Source organism: Myotis davidii, unplaced genomic scaffold, assembly GCF_000327345.1.
Source record: "Myotis davidii unplaced genomic scaffold, ASM32734v1 scaffold125, whole genome shotgun sequence".
Lineage (NCBI taxonomy): Eukaryota > Metazoa > Chordata > Mammalia > Chiroptera > Vespertilionidae > Myotis > Myotis davidii.
Window position 1 is genome coordinate 3,986,675 of NW_006299390.1, and position 15,697 is coordinate 4,002,371.

General features: G+C 42.7%; 1 protein-coding gene across 1 annotated transcript in view; it reads left to right on the forward strand.

Annotated features, from left to right (window-relative positions):
- Positions 1–15,697, forward strand: part of SLC26A5 (solute carrier family 26 (anion exchanger), member 5) — a 31,355-nt gene that overhangs the window by 12,164 nt on the left and 3,494 nt on the right. Inside the window, exons 8-16 of the mRNA XM_015571215.1 lie at positions 4,268–4,415; positions 5,661–5,774; positions 6,565–6,642; positions 7,346–7,441; positions 7,675–7,781; positions 8,769–8,838; positions 11,285–11,377; positions 12,525–12,725; positions 13,316–13,367. Of these exons, the coding sequence (XP_015426701.1) occupies positions 4,268–4,415; positions 5,661–5,774; positions 6,565–6,642; positions 7,346–7,441; positions 7,675–7,781; positions 8,769–8,838; positions 11,285–11,377; positions 12,525–12,725; positions 13,316–13,367 (959 nt within the window). The remainder of the gene's footprint in view (positions 1–4,267; positions 4,416–5,660; positions 5,775–6,564; positions 6,643–7,345; positions 7,442–7,674; positions 7,782–8,768; positions 8,839–11,284; positions 11,378–12,524; positions 12,726–13,315; positions 13,368–15,697) is intronic.

Consider the following 15,697-nt stretch of genomic DNA (forward strand, 5'->3'; position numbering starts at 1 on the left):
TGTAAATCTGAAATCCCGTGCCCATTAAGCAATAACTCTCCGTCTCCCTGCCTCAGCCCCTGGCAACCACCATTCTGCTTTTTCGCCTCTGACTTTGACTCCAGTAGGTACCTCATATAAGTGGAATGGTACAGTGCTCGTCTGTTTGTGACTGGCTCATTGCATTTAGTATAATGTCCTCAAAGTCCATCCCTGTTGCAGCATATGCCACGACTTCCTTCCTTTCTAAAGCTGACCAGAAGTCCACGGTGGGCACACCAGTTGCTGTTTTCATCCGTCGGTGGGTGGTGTGCTGCTCCCACCTCTCAGATGTTGTGAATAGTGCTGCTATGCACACGGTGTGCAGATATCTCTCCGGGACTCTGCTTTCTGTTCTCTTGGGTGTAACTTGGTGAGGAGCCTCCGTGCCATTTTCCATGCTGCCTGCACCGTTTTAGTCCCACCCACGGGGCATGTGGTGTTCGTTTTGTTTCCTATTGCTTAGCACGTACCAGTGTTTTAAAACTCTCCGTGGGAGACATAGAAATTAAGAGCCAAAAGACCTAAGTCTAGCCTGCCCCTCTCTAGCTGTGTGACCTTGGGCAAGTCCCTGTCCTCTCCAAGCCTCCGTTTCCTCTCCTGCCTGGCAAGCCTGGTAACTGATACCTTTCCGAGGCCCATTGAGAGAGCCCCAGAGATACTAGTGTAGCACCCGATACGCTGTAAGCGTCCAAGACACAGTAACCAAAAGTTCTCCGGCTCATTCTTTCAACAACTTTTCTAGTTTTAAATCCTGTGTTGCTTCTTTGCTTCATCTTTTTCTTTTACCTAACTCTTTAAATGTTTTATTCCCTTCCTTTGAAGGAGCAAGAGTGGCTGTGAGCCGCTCCTGGTCTGGCTCTGTTCCTCTCTGACCCTCTCTGGCGGCCTCTGCATCTCTCTGTGTCTCTGTCTCTTATACTGTCTCACTCACCACCCCCTTCTCTTTCCAAAACACCGAGGCAGACATTTGCCTGGATGCTGGCGGCTGACAGCACCTGGATGTCCCCTCAGACCTTGCCTCTAGCCCCACCTACGAACCTTGGGAATCACAGGGAGAGGGAGGTGCTCTTTAAGACACAGTTCACTCCACAGAGCACGTGTTGAAGGAGGAAGCATGAACTCAGGTATAACACGGTAATAACGCTTGATTTTCCATTTGGACTTGTCATTTATAAAACACGTTAGCCCGGCCCGGCCAGGGTGGCTCAGTGTTTGAGCGTCAACCTATGAGCCAGGAGGTCAAGGTTCAATTCTCGGTCAGGGCACATGCCTGGTTGCGGGCTTGATCCCGTGTGGGGCATGCAGGAGGCAGCCAATCAATGATTCTGTCTCATCATTGATTTTTCTATTTATCTCTCTCCCTCTCTGAAATCAATAAAAATATTTTTAAATACGGTGGGGCCTTGACTTACGAGATTGGTTCGTTCCACAACCGAGCTTGTTAAGGAGCTCATTAACTCAAACTACTCTATCAACTCCATGCAAAAAATCGGCCGAGAGACAGCTGGTATCTCAAAAAACTCGTTAGTCAGGAAACTCGTAAGTCAAGGTCCCACTGTACTTTAATACCCACCATCTCAGTTGCTGCTCACAACACTTGTGACGTACATTATTCCCATTTTACAGATAAGCAAGTTCATTTATTCAGCGTGTGTTTAATGAGTGCCTATTATATGCCAGGGCACAGCAGTGAAAAGCAAACATGTAAGCATAAATGTCTTGGTTTTCGTGGAGCTCATATTCTCCTGGGGGTGACAGGCAATAACCAAATAGTGAGAGGTGCTATGCAGGGAGAGGAAGCCAGGAAAGGGATGGGAGGGGCTGTGGTTGCTGTTTTAGGTAGCGTATCCAAGAAGGTGACACTTGAGAGACATGAATGAGGTTTGGTGACTCCTGGTGAGTCCCAGCCTGGACCCAGAGCTCAGTCTTCCGAAACTCAGTTGTGTGCACTTTCCATGACCTCACACCTGAGTCACTGAGATAATTAGTCATGTGATAAACATTATCCAAGAGCTAACCCTACTGAATAACTAACCACAAGTATTTGAATAAATGTGAATTCTCACACTTAGACTTCTTTTGAAAATTCACATGCCACCCATATACATTCCCGATTACGTTGCTTTCCCTCTGTCAGAGCTAAAGTATTTCTTTTCTAAATGACATTTTACCTTTCTGAAACTTGGCTACCCAGAAAGCTTATCTTTCTGGAATTTTGCCCCAAACCAAGCAGGAAACCAATAAAGCCTGCCTACCCACTATCTGTATCTGTATCATCACACCGCTTCCGTTATCTGTGAGTCTTATCAGTGCCTAAAGCGGCATCCATTTCTTTGTGCGCAGCTCATCAGTCCAGGTGGGGCTCGGCTGGTGGTTCTCTGACTGCTCTCACTCGGGGTCTCCCGTGCCCCTGTAGATGTCTGACAGGGTGACCGGGGCTGGAGGCTCCCGCAGGGCTGACACCTCAGCCGGAGAGGTGTCTGGGACTGCTGAGGGCTGGCTGGCGTCTGCTGTCCACATGGTGTCTCTACGTGGTGGCTCAAGGCAGGACAGAACAGCAGAAGCCGCTTAAAGCGCTCACACAGCCACTTTTACCACATTCCGCTGGTCAAAGCAAATCACAAGATTTACCCAGAGGAGGAACAGATCCCACCCCTGGATGGGAGAGCAGCACGTGCAGGGACAGGAGGAATTCTGGGTCCTATGTGAAAGCAGACTAGCCCACTTACTTACACACACGCATATCACTCTGTCTACACGCACGCACGTAAGTACGTACACAGCACAGTGTCCAGAAAGTGGCGGTTGGCTATTAGAGATCCAAGTTGAGGCGGCACATTGTGTTTCTTGGTTTACCTTCCTCCCTTCTTTCCAAAATCAACCCTTTTCTCATATTCTTATTCCTCAGCCAAAGCTGCTCCCAGGCCTTCCCTCTTGGCTAACGCTTCTGTAGCAAAGGGCAAGGGAAAGACAGTAAGTCAGACTCCTGGAGTGTGACTGCCTGCTCCATCTTGGGCAAATTACCTGACATCTGCAAGCATCTATTTTTTCACCTATGAATTGGGATAACAATGGTACCTAGCTAGTAGGATTATCGTGAGGATGCGTGATATGCCATATGTCAAGCATGTAGCACATAATCTAGGCTTTTATGTTAGATTCCTCTCCTCTCTCCCCTCCCTTTCCTTTACCCCAGAACTTGAGACATCCTCTCTGTCACTGTGATATGACATAGTAAGAGGCACAGGGAGGTGGATTCTTCATGGTTTTCGTTGTGAGCAGTTGGTGAGCTGTTTGACCTGGAACAGGTTGCCTCGCCTCATTGTGCCTCATTTTTTTCATCTGTAAAATGGCCATTATGATGGTGCCTGGCTTACAGGGCTCCTGGAGATAAATAAGCACAGAACCTGCACAGAGGAAATACCTAGTGATTGTTACTGTAAGAATAATATTATGCATCAATTAATTGATTGTTTTTATTATCTAGCCCAGTGGTCGGCAAAAAGAGCCACATGTGGCTCGCGAGCCACAGCTTGCCGACCACTGATCTAGCCCAGTGTCTCAAATGGGAGCAGGTGCCTTTGAAAACTTATATTGCTCCTCCCCCCAAACTATTCTAGGGAATTCCTATTCTTTTCCTTTAGGAAGGAGTTTCCAACCTATAAAATGGACCACATAAATTAGGTTGCCCATTGTGGGGCTTCCGGAGTCACATTATCGGCCCCTTCAGATGCCCAGGTGAGACCCAAGGAGCATAATTTGCTGCAGCTCCTTTCTGATGTTAGAAACTCACCTGAAGAGATCCTGGGAAGGAGCAGTTATGTGAAATAACAAGGGAGAGCAGTGAGTGCCTACTCTTGCTCGGACAGTAATTCTCCTCCAAGATGACCCTTGCCCGATACCCTCCCTGCCCTCAGGCTTTGGTTCGAATGTCTCTTCTTCCTGTTCTGGGTCTTACTTACACCTGCCATGCAGGTGCCATGAGGTGTGAGGTTACTCCTTTTCTAAATAAAACGGCATCTGATCTCTGCTGATAACCCATTCAGGCAGAAAGGTGGTACTCTGGGGCTGAGGCCTGGAAAGAACCTCTGTGTGTCCAGAAGGGCCCTTTTTGCCAAACGAGAGCAACAAGTACCCCTGGATCACCTCCTTTGTAAATAATGCCCCTCTGAGACGCTCCCCTTTCATTGCATGTTTGTTTCCCAGTGGTCACAGCACTTGGGCTAAAGTCAGCTTGCTCTTTCAGGCTACTCCCTCCAGCCAATCCGGACACCAGCCTCTTCCACCTCGTGTACGTGGATGCCATCGCCATAGCCATTGTTGGGTTTTCAGTGACCATCTCGATGGCCAAGACCTTGGGAAATAAACATGGCTACCAGGTCGATGGCAATCAGGTAAAGATCATTACTTTTTCACAGATGTTCCCTAGTGATGCAGTCATGATGCTCTGCTGTGAAAGGCAAGCGAACTTGATTCCTCTGTCTTGATCAAAAAACGTGTAGTTTGATGGTGGATGTATTTAAAGCATGATTTATTGAACATTATATTTTTTTTCATAATTAATGTGGATCTGATTATTATCATATTCATCCCATGGGCAGAGGTCCAGCTAGAAAGGCGAAATCTCCAATCTGAGGTTTCCAGTTTGCCATACTGCTATTGATGTTATCACTGTTTTTAGTTGTGTTTGGTTTTTTTGTGTGTGTTTTTCAATTACAGTTGTCATTCAATAGATGTGATCACTTTTGAAAGGTCACAGATTGGGAATAAAATGTTTTTCCAGAACCAGTTTTACTCCTCAGGAAGGGCCCTTTGGCAAAAAGGGCCCTTCTGGACACACAGAGGTTCTTTCCAGGCCTCAGCCCCAGAGTACCACCTTTCTACCTGAATGGGTCATTAAACGTTGAGTGTATGATTTATCACTCAAACTCCACAGTGTATTCTTTGTCACGTTCTTTTATAACATAGCTACAGATAAGGTATTTAGTCTGAATGCCATGAGCTATAATTTTGGCATGACAGTGTCTGTTTTAACATGCTCTGTGTTTCTAAGAGGAGATGGTGAGATGATCCCCATTCGTATGAAGCACAGTGATCCCACCAGGAAGACCAGAGTAGCCCTGAGAGCAGGACTCACTGCCCCAGGAGGACACTGACATGTACTCTGGTTGAACAAGAGCCAGGCATTCAAAAGATGTCAGAACTACACACCACAATCCTATATACCTTAACAACAAAAAAGTTTTATCCCTAGCCAATGGACACAGATAGTAGGGGGGCAAGGGCATGTGCTGGGGGGCAGGAGCGGCCGGGGAGAGGTCAATAGCGGGGAAAGGAGACATGTAGTACTTTCAACAATAAAGAACTTATATTTTATAAGATTGTCCCTTAGAGAGTATTTGGGAAAGAAGGCTGAATGTAGCATTTACCGCCAACACTAAAAATTCAAAGTGTTTCCCACCCCCACCTTAAATTATGTAATAATTCCTATTTTGAGCTCATACTAAACCATTTCTTATATCTGAAAAGACAATGAAGAAACAGCCTATACTGCTGACAATGTATATTACGTGGGCCATCGCACCTTTCTTTCTGAAGAATAACGGATCTCTTGTGTGCTTTGTTTCCACATGGAAAAGGAGCTCATTGCGCTGGGACTGTGCAATTCCATTGGCTCACTCTTCCAGACTTTCGCAATTTCATGCTCCTTGTCTCGAAGCCTTGTTCAGGAGGGCACTGGAGGGAAGACACAGGTATGTATATGGCTGGCTTCTCGGGACTGGTGATTTGGGTGGTAATTTAATTTTAATCCCTTGGTTCTTTTCTGAACCCAAAGCTATTCTGCCTGAAGATCCATGCTCCAGTGAGCTGTGTAGTGAATCAGAAAAAAGTATGATTGATCCCAAGGAGCTAAATCTATAGGAAAGAGGTATACTCTCCAGTTTAATCAAAAAATTATACGATACTCCTTGCTATCATAAACCTCAAAGCTGAGACATAGGATGTTGTCATGAAAGCCTCAGACTGAGAATGGGAAGGATGCCAGCATATCCAATAGAACTTCCAACAGTGACGGAAATATTCAGTATTTGCACCGTCCGGTATGGCAGCCACTGGCCACTTGAGGCTCTTGAGCACTTACAATGTGACAAGTGCAGGCAAGACCTTAATTTTTTACTTTAGTTTAAATTCTTTTAATTTAAAGAGCTATGTGTGGCTGGTGGACACCACATTGGACAGCAGAGTCTTATCTGACCTCTTCTGGCCCTTACGGGTTTCAGGTCAGCGCCAGACATCTCCTTTCCCCACCCCGGCAAGCAGATTTCAGTCAGGGTATTTCAGCTTCTGTTTAAAAGCTGTCAGAGGAACCAGAACTTTAGAGACGTGGGAAGGAGTTAATAGGTTTATGTAATGGCTTGAGTGACTTCTATGAATCCATCTTTTCTTGATTGTCTCACATTGGTTATCAAAAGACTAGGACCAATCTATGCTGGCCTCTTACTCTCTCCTAAAAGCCCCTCCCATGTGTCTTTTCTCATGCAGCTTGCAGGTTGTTTGGCCTCGTTAATGATTCTGATGGTCATATTAGCCACCGGATTCCTCTTTGAATCATTACCCCAGGTGTGTAGCTTGGACTTGGTGTGAGGTTTTCCATGTGTACAGATTTTGCTATGTTTTTTGTTTATATTTTTGTGGATGTCTCATGGGTCTTTACTGTAACCCTAGCAGGGTGGTATGAGAAAGGGCCAAGGCTAGGACCAAGATCCTGGTCCACAATCTACCAGCAACTGGGACCTTGGGAAAGCCGTCTCAACATCTCTGGGTCTCAATTTACCTGCAAAGAGGGTGTTTGCACTGGCTAGTCTCCAAGGGCCCTTTCTCCTTGATCTTCTCTCACCTCACACTTCCTTTTAAAATCTGAGATGGCCTGCACGCCTAAGACATTTGTTTACTGACATATTTAATCTAGTAGAGATGACGAACAATGTTAGAGTAAAGAAAATCAATGTAGATTTTCTTTCTATTTCACCCAATGTAGAAAGGCCATTGGGTGAAATAACTCCTCGAGGACCAAGTTTAATTCTGAACCTCTTGACTACCATGCAGGTTTGCTGCTAGGATATAAGCCTGGTTTTCCAAGGCCCATTTTAGCTAACCAAGTCCTGAAAATGCAGGTGTTCATGGCTCCAAATGTACCATCACTGCCGCGTAGGAAGTGAGTGGGGAGAGGGTGTGGGAGGGCAGCAGGAGGACAGTGAGGAGCCAGCAAAACGGGCTGTTTGGACGCAAGAGGAGAGGCAAGTGTGGATGTGCTGTGTTTCAGGCTGTGCTGTCGGCCATTGTGATCGTCAACCTGAAGGGAATGTTTATGCAATTCTCAGATCTCCCCTTTTTCTGGAGAACCAGCAAAATAGAGCTGGTAAGTAACAAAGGTGATTGTTAGGTGATTGGTCATAGCAACACAGGGATTAGTGCTGATAAAAATGTGAGAATTATAATTTAGCGCAGTCAGTTGTTATATGCAGTGTCCAGTTAGGCAAGGTTAGGTACCGTGTGTGTGTGTGTGTGTGTGTGTGTGTGTGTGTGTGTGTGTGTGTAACTCTAGGAAATTGTTAACAGGATTCTCCATAAAGCTTTCTGTGTTTCGTTCAGACCATCTGGCTTACAACTTTCGTTTCCTCCTTGTTCCTGGGGTTGGACTATGGTTTGATTACTGCTGTCATCATTGCGCTGATGACTGTGATTTACAGAACACAGAGGTGAGTGTACAGATTGGGATGTGTGAGTGTCCTGCCCGAGATTGCAATGTTGACTTTATGTGGATTGTATCTGTCTACAGATTGAGCATCTTGACCGTGAAGGCAGTGTTCCTAGAGTCCAGAATCAGGCACATAGTGTGTTCTCTGAATACTTATTGAGGGAATCCACCCAGAAAATCAGCCAATGTTTGTATTGTATTTTCTAACTCACAAAGCACTTGCCTCTGCATGCTAAGAAGCACCAGGACATAGTACCAAGACCATGGGATGTCACATCAAAGACTTTGGGACATATTCTGGCTCTCAAAGCTCTCTGACAACCCACCTTACCTCACTGGGCTTCAATTTATCAAACAAAACTTAAGAAAATTTCTATGCTAACTGGAGATTTTTATTTTCTCCCCACCTCTTCAGTTGACTACCCACACCCCGGTCAGAGACTCCTAGAAACAAAAAGAAAACCTCTTCTTAAGTAGAGTAGGATGACAGTTCTATCTACTGAGTAGAATGAGAACTTGAGTCATGTATGGCATGACTTGAACTCTGCACAATTCATTTTTACCCCCATCTTTAAATGCCCAAGTCTTTTTTCCTGATCAGGTCGTTGATATGGTAGGTGTCTGGTGTGGTGTGTATTTGTATGGTATGTGTGTGTAATTGCATTTTGTATGTGAAGGGTATGTGTCATATGTGGGGTATGTGTTTCGATGTGTCTGTGTTATTTGTGTGATATGAGATATATTTGCTTTATGTGTGTATTGTATATGTTGAGAGTAAGGTGTAGGGTGTGTGTGGTGTGAGGTGTGTGGAGAATGTTAGGTTTGGAATGGCACTAGGAATGTGAAAGGCACCATATAAGGATCAAGTATTCCTGAATTCACTAGCACATCCATACATGACATTTAAGTGTGTACAACTTCATTTTTCAATTACATATGGGGTCTCAACACAATGGTATTTTAACACATTCACTCTCTCTCTCTTCAGTCCGAGCTACAAAGTCCTTGGACAGCTTCCTGACACTGATGTGTATATTGATATAGATGCATATGAGGAGGTAGGACCTTTTCTATCATTTTAAATGGTTGTAAGCATGTGATGTGGTGTAATGTGATTGGCTAACTAAATTTTATTTTCACCTAGGACAAAAAGGGGGGGTTAAAAGGAAAGACGTATACTGGTCAAAGTGAAAATCCTGAATATTGATTTACTCTCTGGATTCACTTTTATAGCTTACACTGTACATTATACTATACATTAATTGCTCAACCTCCTAATATTTATTTTGTCTCATTTTTAAATGAGGAGATATATATATATATATATATTTGGAATTAAGGTATATATTTACAAAATACTGAAACTGAGAGGATGGTTTGTATGTGCATGATTTTTTTCTGATGCTTTAAACTGATGGTAAAATATTAACTATGTAAAATATAGGTTAAAATCAGGGTTTAAAATATTCTTGATTTTGAATGTTCTTATGTGGAATCTCAAAGACTTTTATAAAATCTTTTAAAACTAGTTTTCTCTGTTTTGTTTTTTCTGGAGAAGAAATTCTCAGATTCACTGTAAGATATTAGGAAATGAGGTTGTATTAGGATTACTGTTTTCTCCTCCTTCATGAGAGAATCATTGATTAGCTGCCTCCAGCACACCCTACACTGGGGTCCAAGCCCACAAGCCCACTCAACCACTGTGCCATGCCAGCTGGGCTCCCTGTGTTTGTTTCTATGTATTGGGTAGAGCTGCCATGTCTCCTGGAATTGGTAGAGTGGCCTTGTGTAGTAGGTGTCCTATAGGGCCCAGTGGCTCAGCCTTCCCAGTCACCTGAGCTGAGCACACTAGGTGTGCTCCTGTGTAGGCTGTGTGCACAGTCTTGTAGTTAAGCCTTCATTGCTATTGGCATCACTGGTAGGAATTGACCTCTAGGCCAATTGGCTGTGAGAACCAGCTGTGACTACAGTGGGAGAGCTGCTGTTCAAGAGACACTCCTATGGAGTAGGACTTGCTTCGGTGAGGTGTTAGCGTTCACTGAGTTTGCCGCTTGAGTGTGTTCCTCATGGATGTGTAAAGTTGTAATCTGGTATAGTCTGAAACTGTCCATTGGGTACAGTGGCTCTGGGGCCTCCCAGGAAATGCAAAGTCAACTACTACCTGGGGCCACCCAGAAGAAGCCACAGAGTGATCTGCAGATGGCTGCTACTTGTGTGGGGCTTGGAAGTGCCCAGGCTAGGCCAAGCTGTGCAGCAAGGCAGGCTGCTGCTAGTGCCAGGTCTTGCTGATGGCCAGCTGCTGCTTGTTTGAGAGATTATAGGTAAGTCTGAGCCAGGATAGACCATTCATATGGAAAAGCCATTGCAAAAAGTTTGGGTGGGGCTGCAAATTGGATGGTGTGGGGGTCTCAGGAAATCACCAGGGCAGAGCAAACAGTATGAGAAACTCAGATATGGCTTCCAGCCATCTCTGCAACAGGGGGAGGTCTCAGCATAGGAACAATGACCCCAGTGAGCACCCCTGTCTGAGAGAAAGCCACCCTGAGTTCTTGCTCCAATGCCAGATAATCCAGTTTCTCCCCATATGTTTCTGGATTCCCCCAAACTGTTGCCCCAGCACTGGAGCTTACAGGGAGCAGGACCATGTAAGTTCATGTGCTGTCCTTTAAGGGGAACTGCTGGGTCTCCAGCAGCCTCAGTGTCACTCAGTCACAGTTCCTGCTGGTTTTACAGCCCAAGTTATGGGGACTTCTCTTTTCAGCTCTGGAACCCTGGGCTGGGGTCCAAAGTGAGGCTGGGACCCCTGTCTTCTCAGAAGAGGCCTCTGCAGCAGAGATAGCTTCCGGATTTAAAAATAAATAAAAGCCACACAGTCGGACCAGCCCATTTGTCGCCTCTGCCCCTCCTACCAGTCTCTATATACTTTCATCTTTATTCTCTACTTGTAAGACTTCCATTTAGCCAGATTTCAGGCGGTTCTGAATGATAGTTCTGTATTTTAGTTGTAATTTTGATGTGGTTGTGGGAGTCAGCCAGTACTGGCATTTACCTATGCCGTCATCCTGGTTCTCTGATCAAAATGTGCATTTTAGCCAAAACCGGTTTGGCTCAGTGGATGGAGCGTCGGCCTGCGGACTGAAGGGTCCCAGGTTCGATTCCGGTCAAGGGCATGTACCTGGGTTGCTGGCACATCCCCAGTGGGAGATGTGCAGGAGGCAGCTGATCGATGTTTCTCTCTCATCGATGTTTCTCTCTATCTCTCTCCGTTCCTCTCTATAAAAGATCAATAAAATATATATTTTTTAAAAATGTGCATTTTAAAAGGCTTTCTTCTTGGTCTCCTTCCTCCAGAGCAAGAGTAGAGAGACATTGTTTTATCTAAACACTATTAAGAGGGCCCTTAGCAACCTCTGTGTGAATTTTCAGGTTGGAAGAGGGAGGCTATTGCAGTTTTGTTTCTGAAATATTTCCATGTTTTAAATTCACTAACACTTTATTTCTTAGGTGAAAGAAATTCCTGGAATTAAAATATTCCAAATAAATGCCCCAATTTATTATGCAAATAGTGACTTGTATAGCAGTGCATTAAAAAGAAAGGTGAGTCACAGAAAATTAACTTTACATTGTTTCTCTTTCTACATTTTTGTAGATGTGTGTGTGTATATATGTAACCTTTTAAAATGTATGTGATGTATGTGTACATTTTTGTATATGTGTGTGTGTGTGTGTGTATAAACCTTTTGAAAAAATTTTTAAGAAAAGGCGAAAAAATTTTAGATTTCTTGCTCTTGAGGTCATAAGAGTTCCTTTGGTCATGATTAGAACTTGATCCTACCCTGTCCAGTTTATAGGAAATCCTCACAATCAACCCAAAGTCTCTTAAATATAAGAATCTGAGAAATCTAAGTTTGAGAAATGCTACTTTAAATTCTCTTTAATACTTTAGCTTCTGTTTGGCTTGAATCAAGACCAAGAATAAGACAACGTACTAAAATTCTTGTAATGAGGGAATAATTCAGTTCAGGGATCTGAGAGAAAGGTAGAGAAAGGTTTGGGGTGGTAAATTTGCATAGAAAACCATCAAATTGGGACATTTAAAGATTAATTGTATTTGGGGGGGTTCCTGGGAGCCAAGAAGTGATTTTGCAAATATTGCTCTTCTGTAAAACATTGTTGTTTGTTATTTCAGTAATCCTCACCCGAGGATATTTTTCCTTTAATTTTTAGAGAGAGTGAAAGGGAGGGAGAAAACACAGAGAAACATTGATGTGAGACACATTTATTGGTTGCCTCCCACATGCCCCTGACTGGGGCTGGGATCAAGCCTGCAACCAGAGTACCTGCCCTTGACTGGAATCGAACTCAGGACCCTTCAGTCTGCGGACTGACGCTGTATCCACTGAGCAAAAGCAAGTAGGACGGAAAATATTGTTTTAAAAAGTAAAAATCCAGGCTTATGGTAACTTATGGTCTATCATGCTGAAGTTAATAGAATTATTTTAGAAGTTAGGGGAAAATGGACTAAGAGTAGATTTCATTGAGCCAAAAAAAAGGAAAATAAACTGAGCTAAAATTGAATATTATGCACACATTTTTTTTGTCACATTATAAGGCTGGGATTTGGCAAATATTTTAGAAAAGATCTGGTATAGTCAGTAGCTTGAGACTCTAAAGACTAATTTTTCCTTATAACTCTCAGGACCAAAATACATAGAATTCTGGTGTGATTTAATTTTTGACACAGGATGGAGAAGTAGACGGGGAAGATGCTACGAAGACTGAAGAAGAGGATGATGAAATAAAATTTCCCCCAGTAGTCATTAAGACCACAATTCCTGAAGAACTGCAAAGATTTATGCCCCCAGGGGAAAATGTCCACACTGTCATTCTGGATTTTACACAAGTCAATTTTATCGATTCTGTTGGTGTAAAAACTCTGTCAGGGGTAAGCATCATCGTGAACAAGGCATTTAATCTCTCTGTGCCCAGTTTTGCCATCAGTAAAAATCAGACAGTTGAACTTAGAGTCCCTTTTCAACGCTTAAACATCTTTTGTTGTTGTGGGGTTTTTTTCAACTTTTGATTATGGAAAATGTCAAAAATATTCAAAAGTAAAGTGCATAGTGTAATGAACCCCCGCATAAGTATCACTCAGCTTCAACAGTTATCAATTTATGGTTGATCTTGTTTCACTTGTCCCCCACACCCACTTTCCCCTTCTCTTATTTTGAAGCGTATGCCAGTCATCACGTCATCTGTAAATATTTCAGTATATATCAGACCTAAATGAAATTTATAGACCTAAATAAAATTTAACAAGAATTCTTTGGTATCCCTAATTATCACTGTCCATATAAAAATCAAAAGAAATATACAATTTTTAAATGATTAGCTCAAAAATGCATAATTATTGAAGCAAAGTAGATCAAGTGAATGCACTAGAGTGTCTTATATCAGTGAAATACATATTGGTAAAAATAAACTTGCATTTGGCACAGTCAAGAGAAACTAAACTTTATTTCAACATTATTACAGATTGTAAAAGAATATGGAGATGTCGGTATTTATGTGTATTTAGCAGGATGCAGTGGTAAGTACACTTCTAGAATGAAGAGAAATATTATTTTGATTTTTTTTCTCTTTTTTCAGTAACCGCATTTGGAAATACTTCAATCTAATTTTAGTTTTTAGTGAAAATGAAAATTATTCTTCTGAAAATCACTCTAAAGCTAGCTCTGAAATTAGCCACTTACAGGCACTCCTGTTACTGGGCTCCTTGTGGCAGCCTCCTGAGCTGCAGTTGGTGGAGAGGAGCTAATAAACCATCACTCTGGGCTGGTATATTTTTTAGTAATTATTTAATGGCTGCCATAAACTTACTTATATAAAATCATTTAGGTTTTTCTATACAATGCTGCTTTCTTGTTTCATATTAAATTTTGGTTAAAACACTGCTTGAAAATGAACTCTACATAACAGCAAAAATAAAAACTGCTTGACAGTGTGCTCTGCAGGCACACTGTGGAAGAGCAGGCGCTCAGACCTTGCTGGTGTGAGTGCAGAATAGAACAGCCTCTGTGGAGGCTGTCACATCAAAAACACATTTGCCTTTTAACCCAGCAAATCCAGCAACGTGCTACACACACTCAATAAGAAGCACGTACATGGTTAGTGGTCCCAGTACTGTCTCTGAAAACTATTAATAGAGTGGAGAAGCTCAAGTGTCAAACAAAAGGCACCAAGTAAGACAACGAGGCTACATCTATGAGATCGAATACCATGTAGTCATAAAAATTGAGACGATTTAAATTTTTTAAATATTCAGGATATAATATAGTATGCTTTCTTTTGGGTAAGAAAAGGGGGGGATAAGAATAAATGTTTATATATTTACTTACATTTGCATAAAGAAATACTGGAAAGATGCATTAGAAAATAATGAAAGTAGCCACCTGCGCGGGGGGGGGGGGGGGGGGGATGCCATGGGGACAGGAACTGGAGTGAGACTTTTATTACCGTTCTAATATTTCAACTCTACGGAAGTGGGTTTGTTTGTTTTTTATGTTCAAGACTGTTGCCCAGAGTGCGGACTAACTTTCTTTTCTTCTTTCGTAGCACAAGTCGTAAATGACCTCACGTCAAACTTCTTTTTTGAAAATCCCGCCTTAAAGGAGCTGCTGTTCCACAGCATTCACGATGCGGTCTTAGGGAGCCAGCTTCGAGAGGCGCTGGCTGAACAGGAAGCCCTGACCCCTCCGCCCCAGGAGGACGCGGAGCCCAATGCCACTCAGCCGGAGGCGTGAGGAACTCGGCCGGGATGGGGTATGAGCCTCTTCCAAAACCACTAATTTACGCATTTTAAATACTAGACACGAGATTTTTTTTTCTAAGAGTAAATACGAGTAGTCAAGGCTTGATTTGGAGGGTGAATGACGCATAGCAAGATGTATCTTACTTGTGTGATTTTCTTTTAATTGGCTGTTTCCAAGATGAATTGGCCTCTTCCCTGAATTTATTGTGCAGTGACATTTCTGTTACTTTTCAGTATTATCCTTGTCAGGTAAGCACTTACGCATTTTTCTCTTTAAGCACTTTACCTACAGATCAGTTATGCTGTCACCAGACAGGTAGTGTTCCTTGCTTTTGTACTTGTTGCCCTGCAGACTTTCTGTAATGAGAGTTATTGAACCGAGGTGGCATACCCATGGTTTTCTAGTTCTTCTTTTGAAATAAGCTTTCATTTTTACAGATGCAATATAAGTGCATTACAGAAAAACAGAAAAGCAAAAATGAGAAAATAAAACATGATACTGCCACCAAAAAATATCGCTAACAACTTAATGCATATCCTTCCATATCTTTATGAATATATTTATATCTTTTAAGCAAAATAAGATCATACGCCACACAATGTTCTGTAACCTATTTTCTTCCATAAACAATTTCCATTTTCTCATTCCAGAACATTTTTACCATATTCAAATTTACCCCACTTGTCCCCAAATTTGTAGTTGGTTTGTCCAAGCTAGTACCCATTCTATGACCTTCCACTATAACTGATCATGTCCCTTTAAGTCCTTTTAAGTCTATCTAGCACAGTCCCCCTTTTTTTTTTAATGACATTGACTCGTTAAAGAGACTGGGGCAGTTGTCCTGCAGAATCCCATATTGCTGAGGTGTCTTCTTGCTTTCTTAAGGTGTTATTTAGCTTGTCCTTTTATATCCTGAACCACCTGTGATCTAGAAGTTATATCTAGAGACCTCATGGACTTGAAAAATTTTTTTTGCTAGAATATATCATAGATGAGACACATGCTTTAAATTGTATCACATCAGAAAACACATCATATCTACTTGACCCCACCATTCAATGCTAAGGTAAATCTAACAGTCTAATCTCCTCAATTACATTTTCAC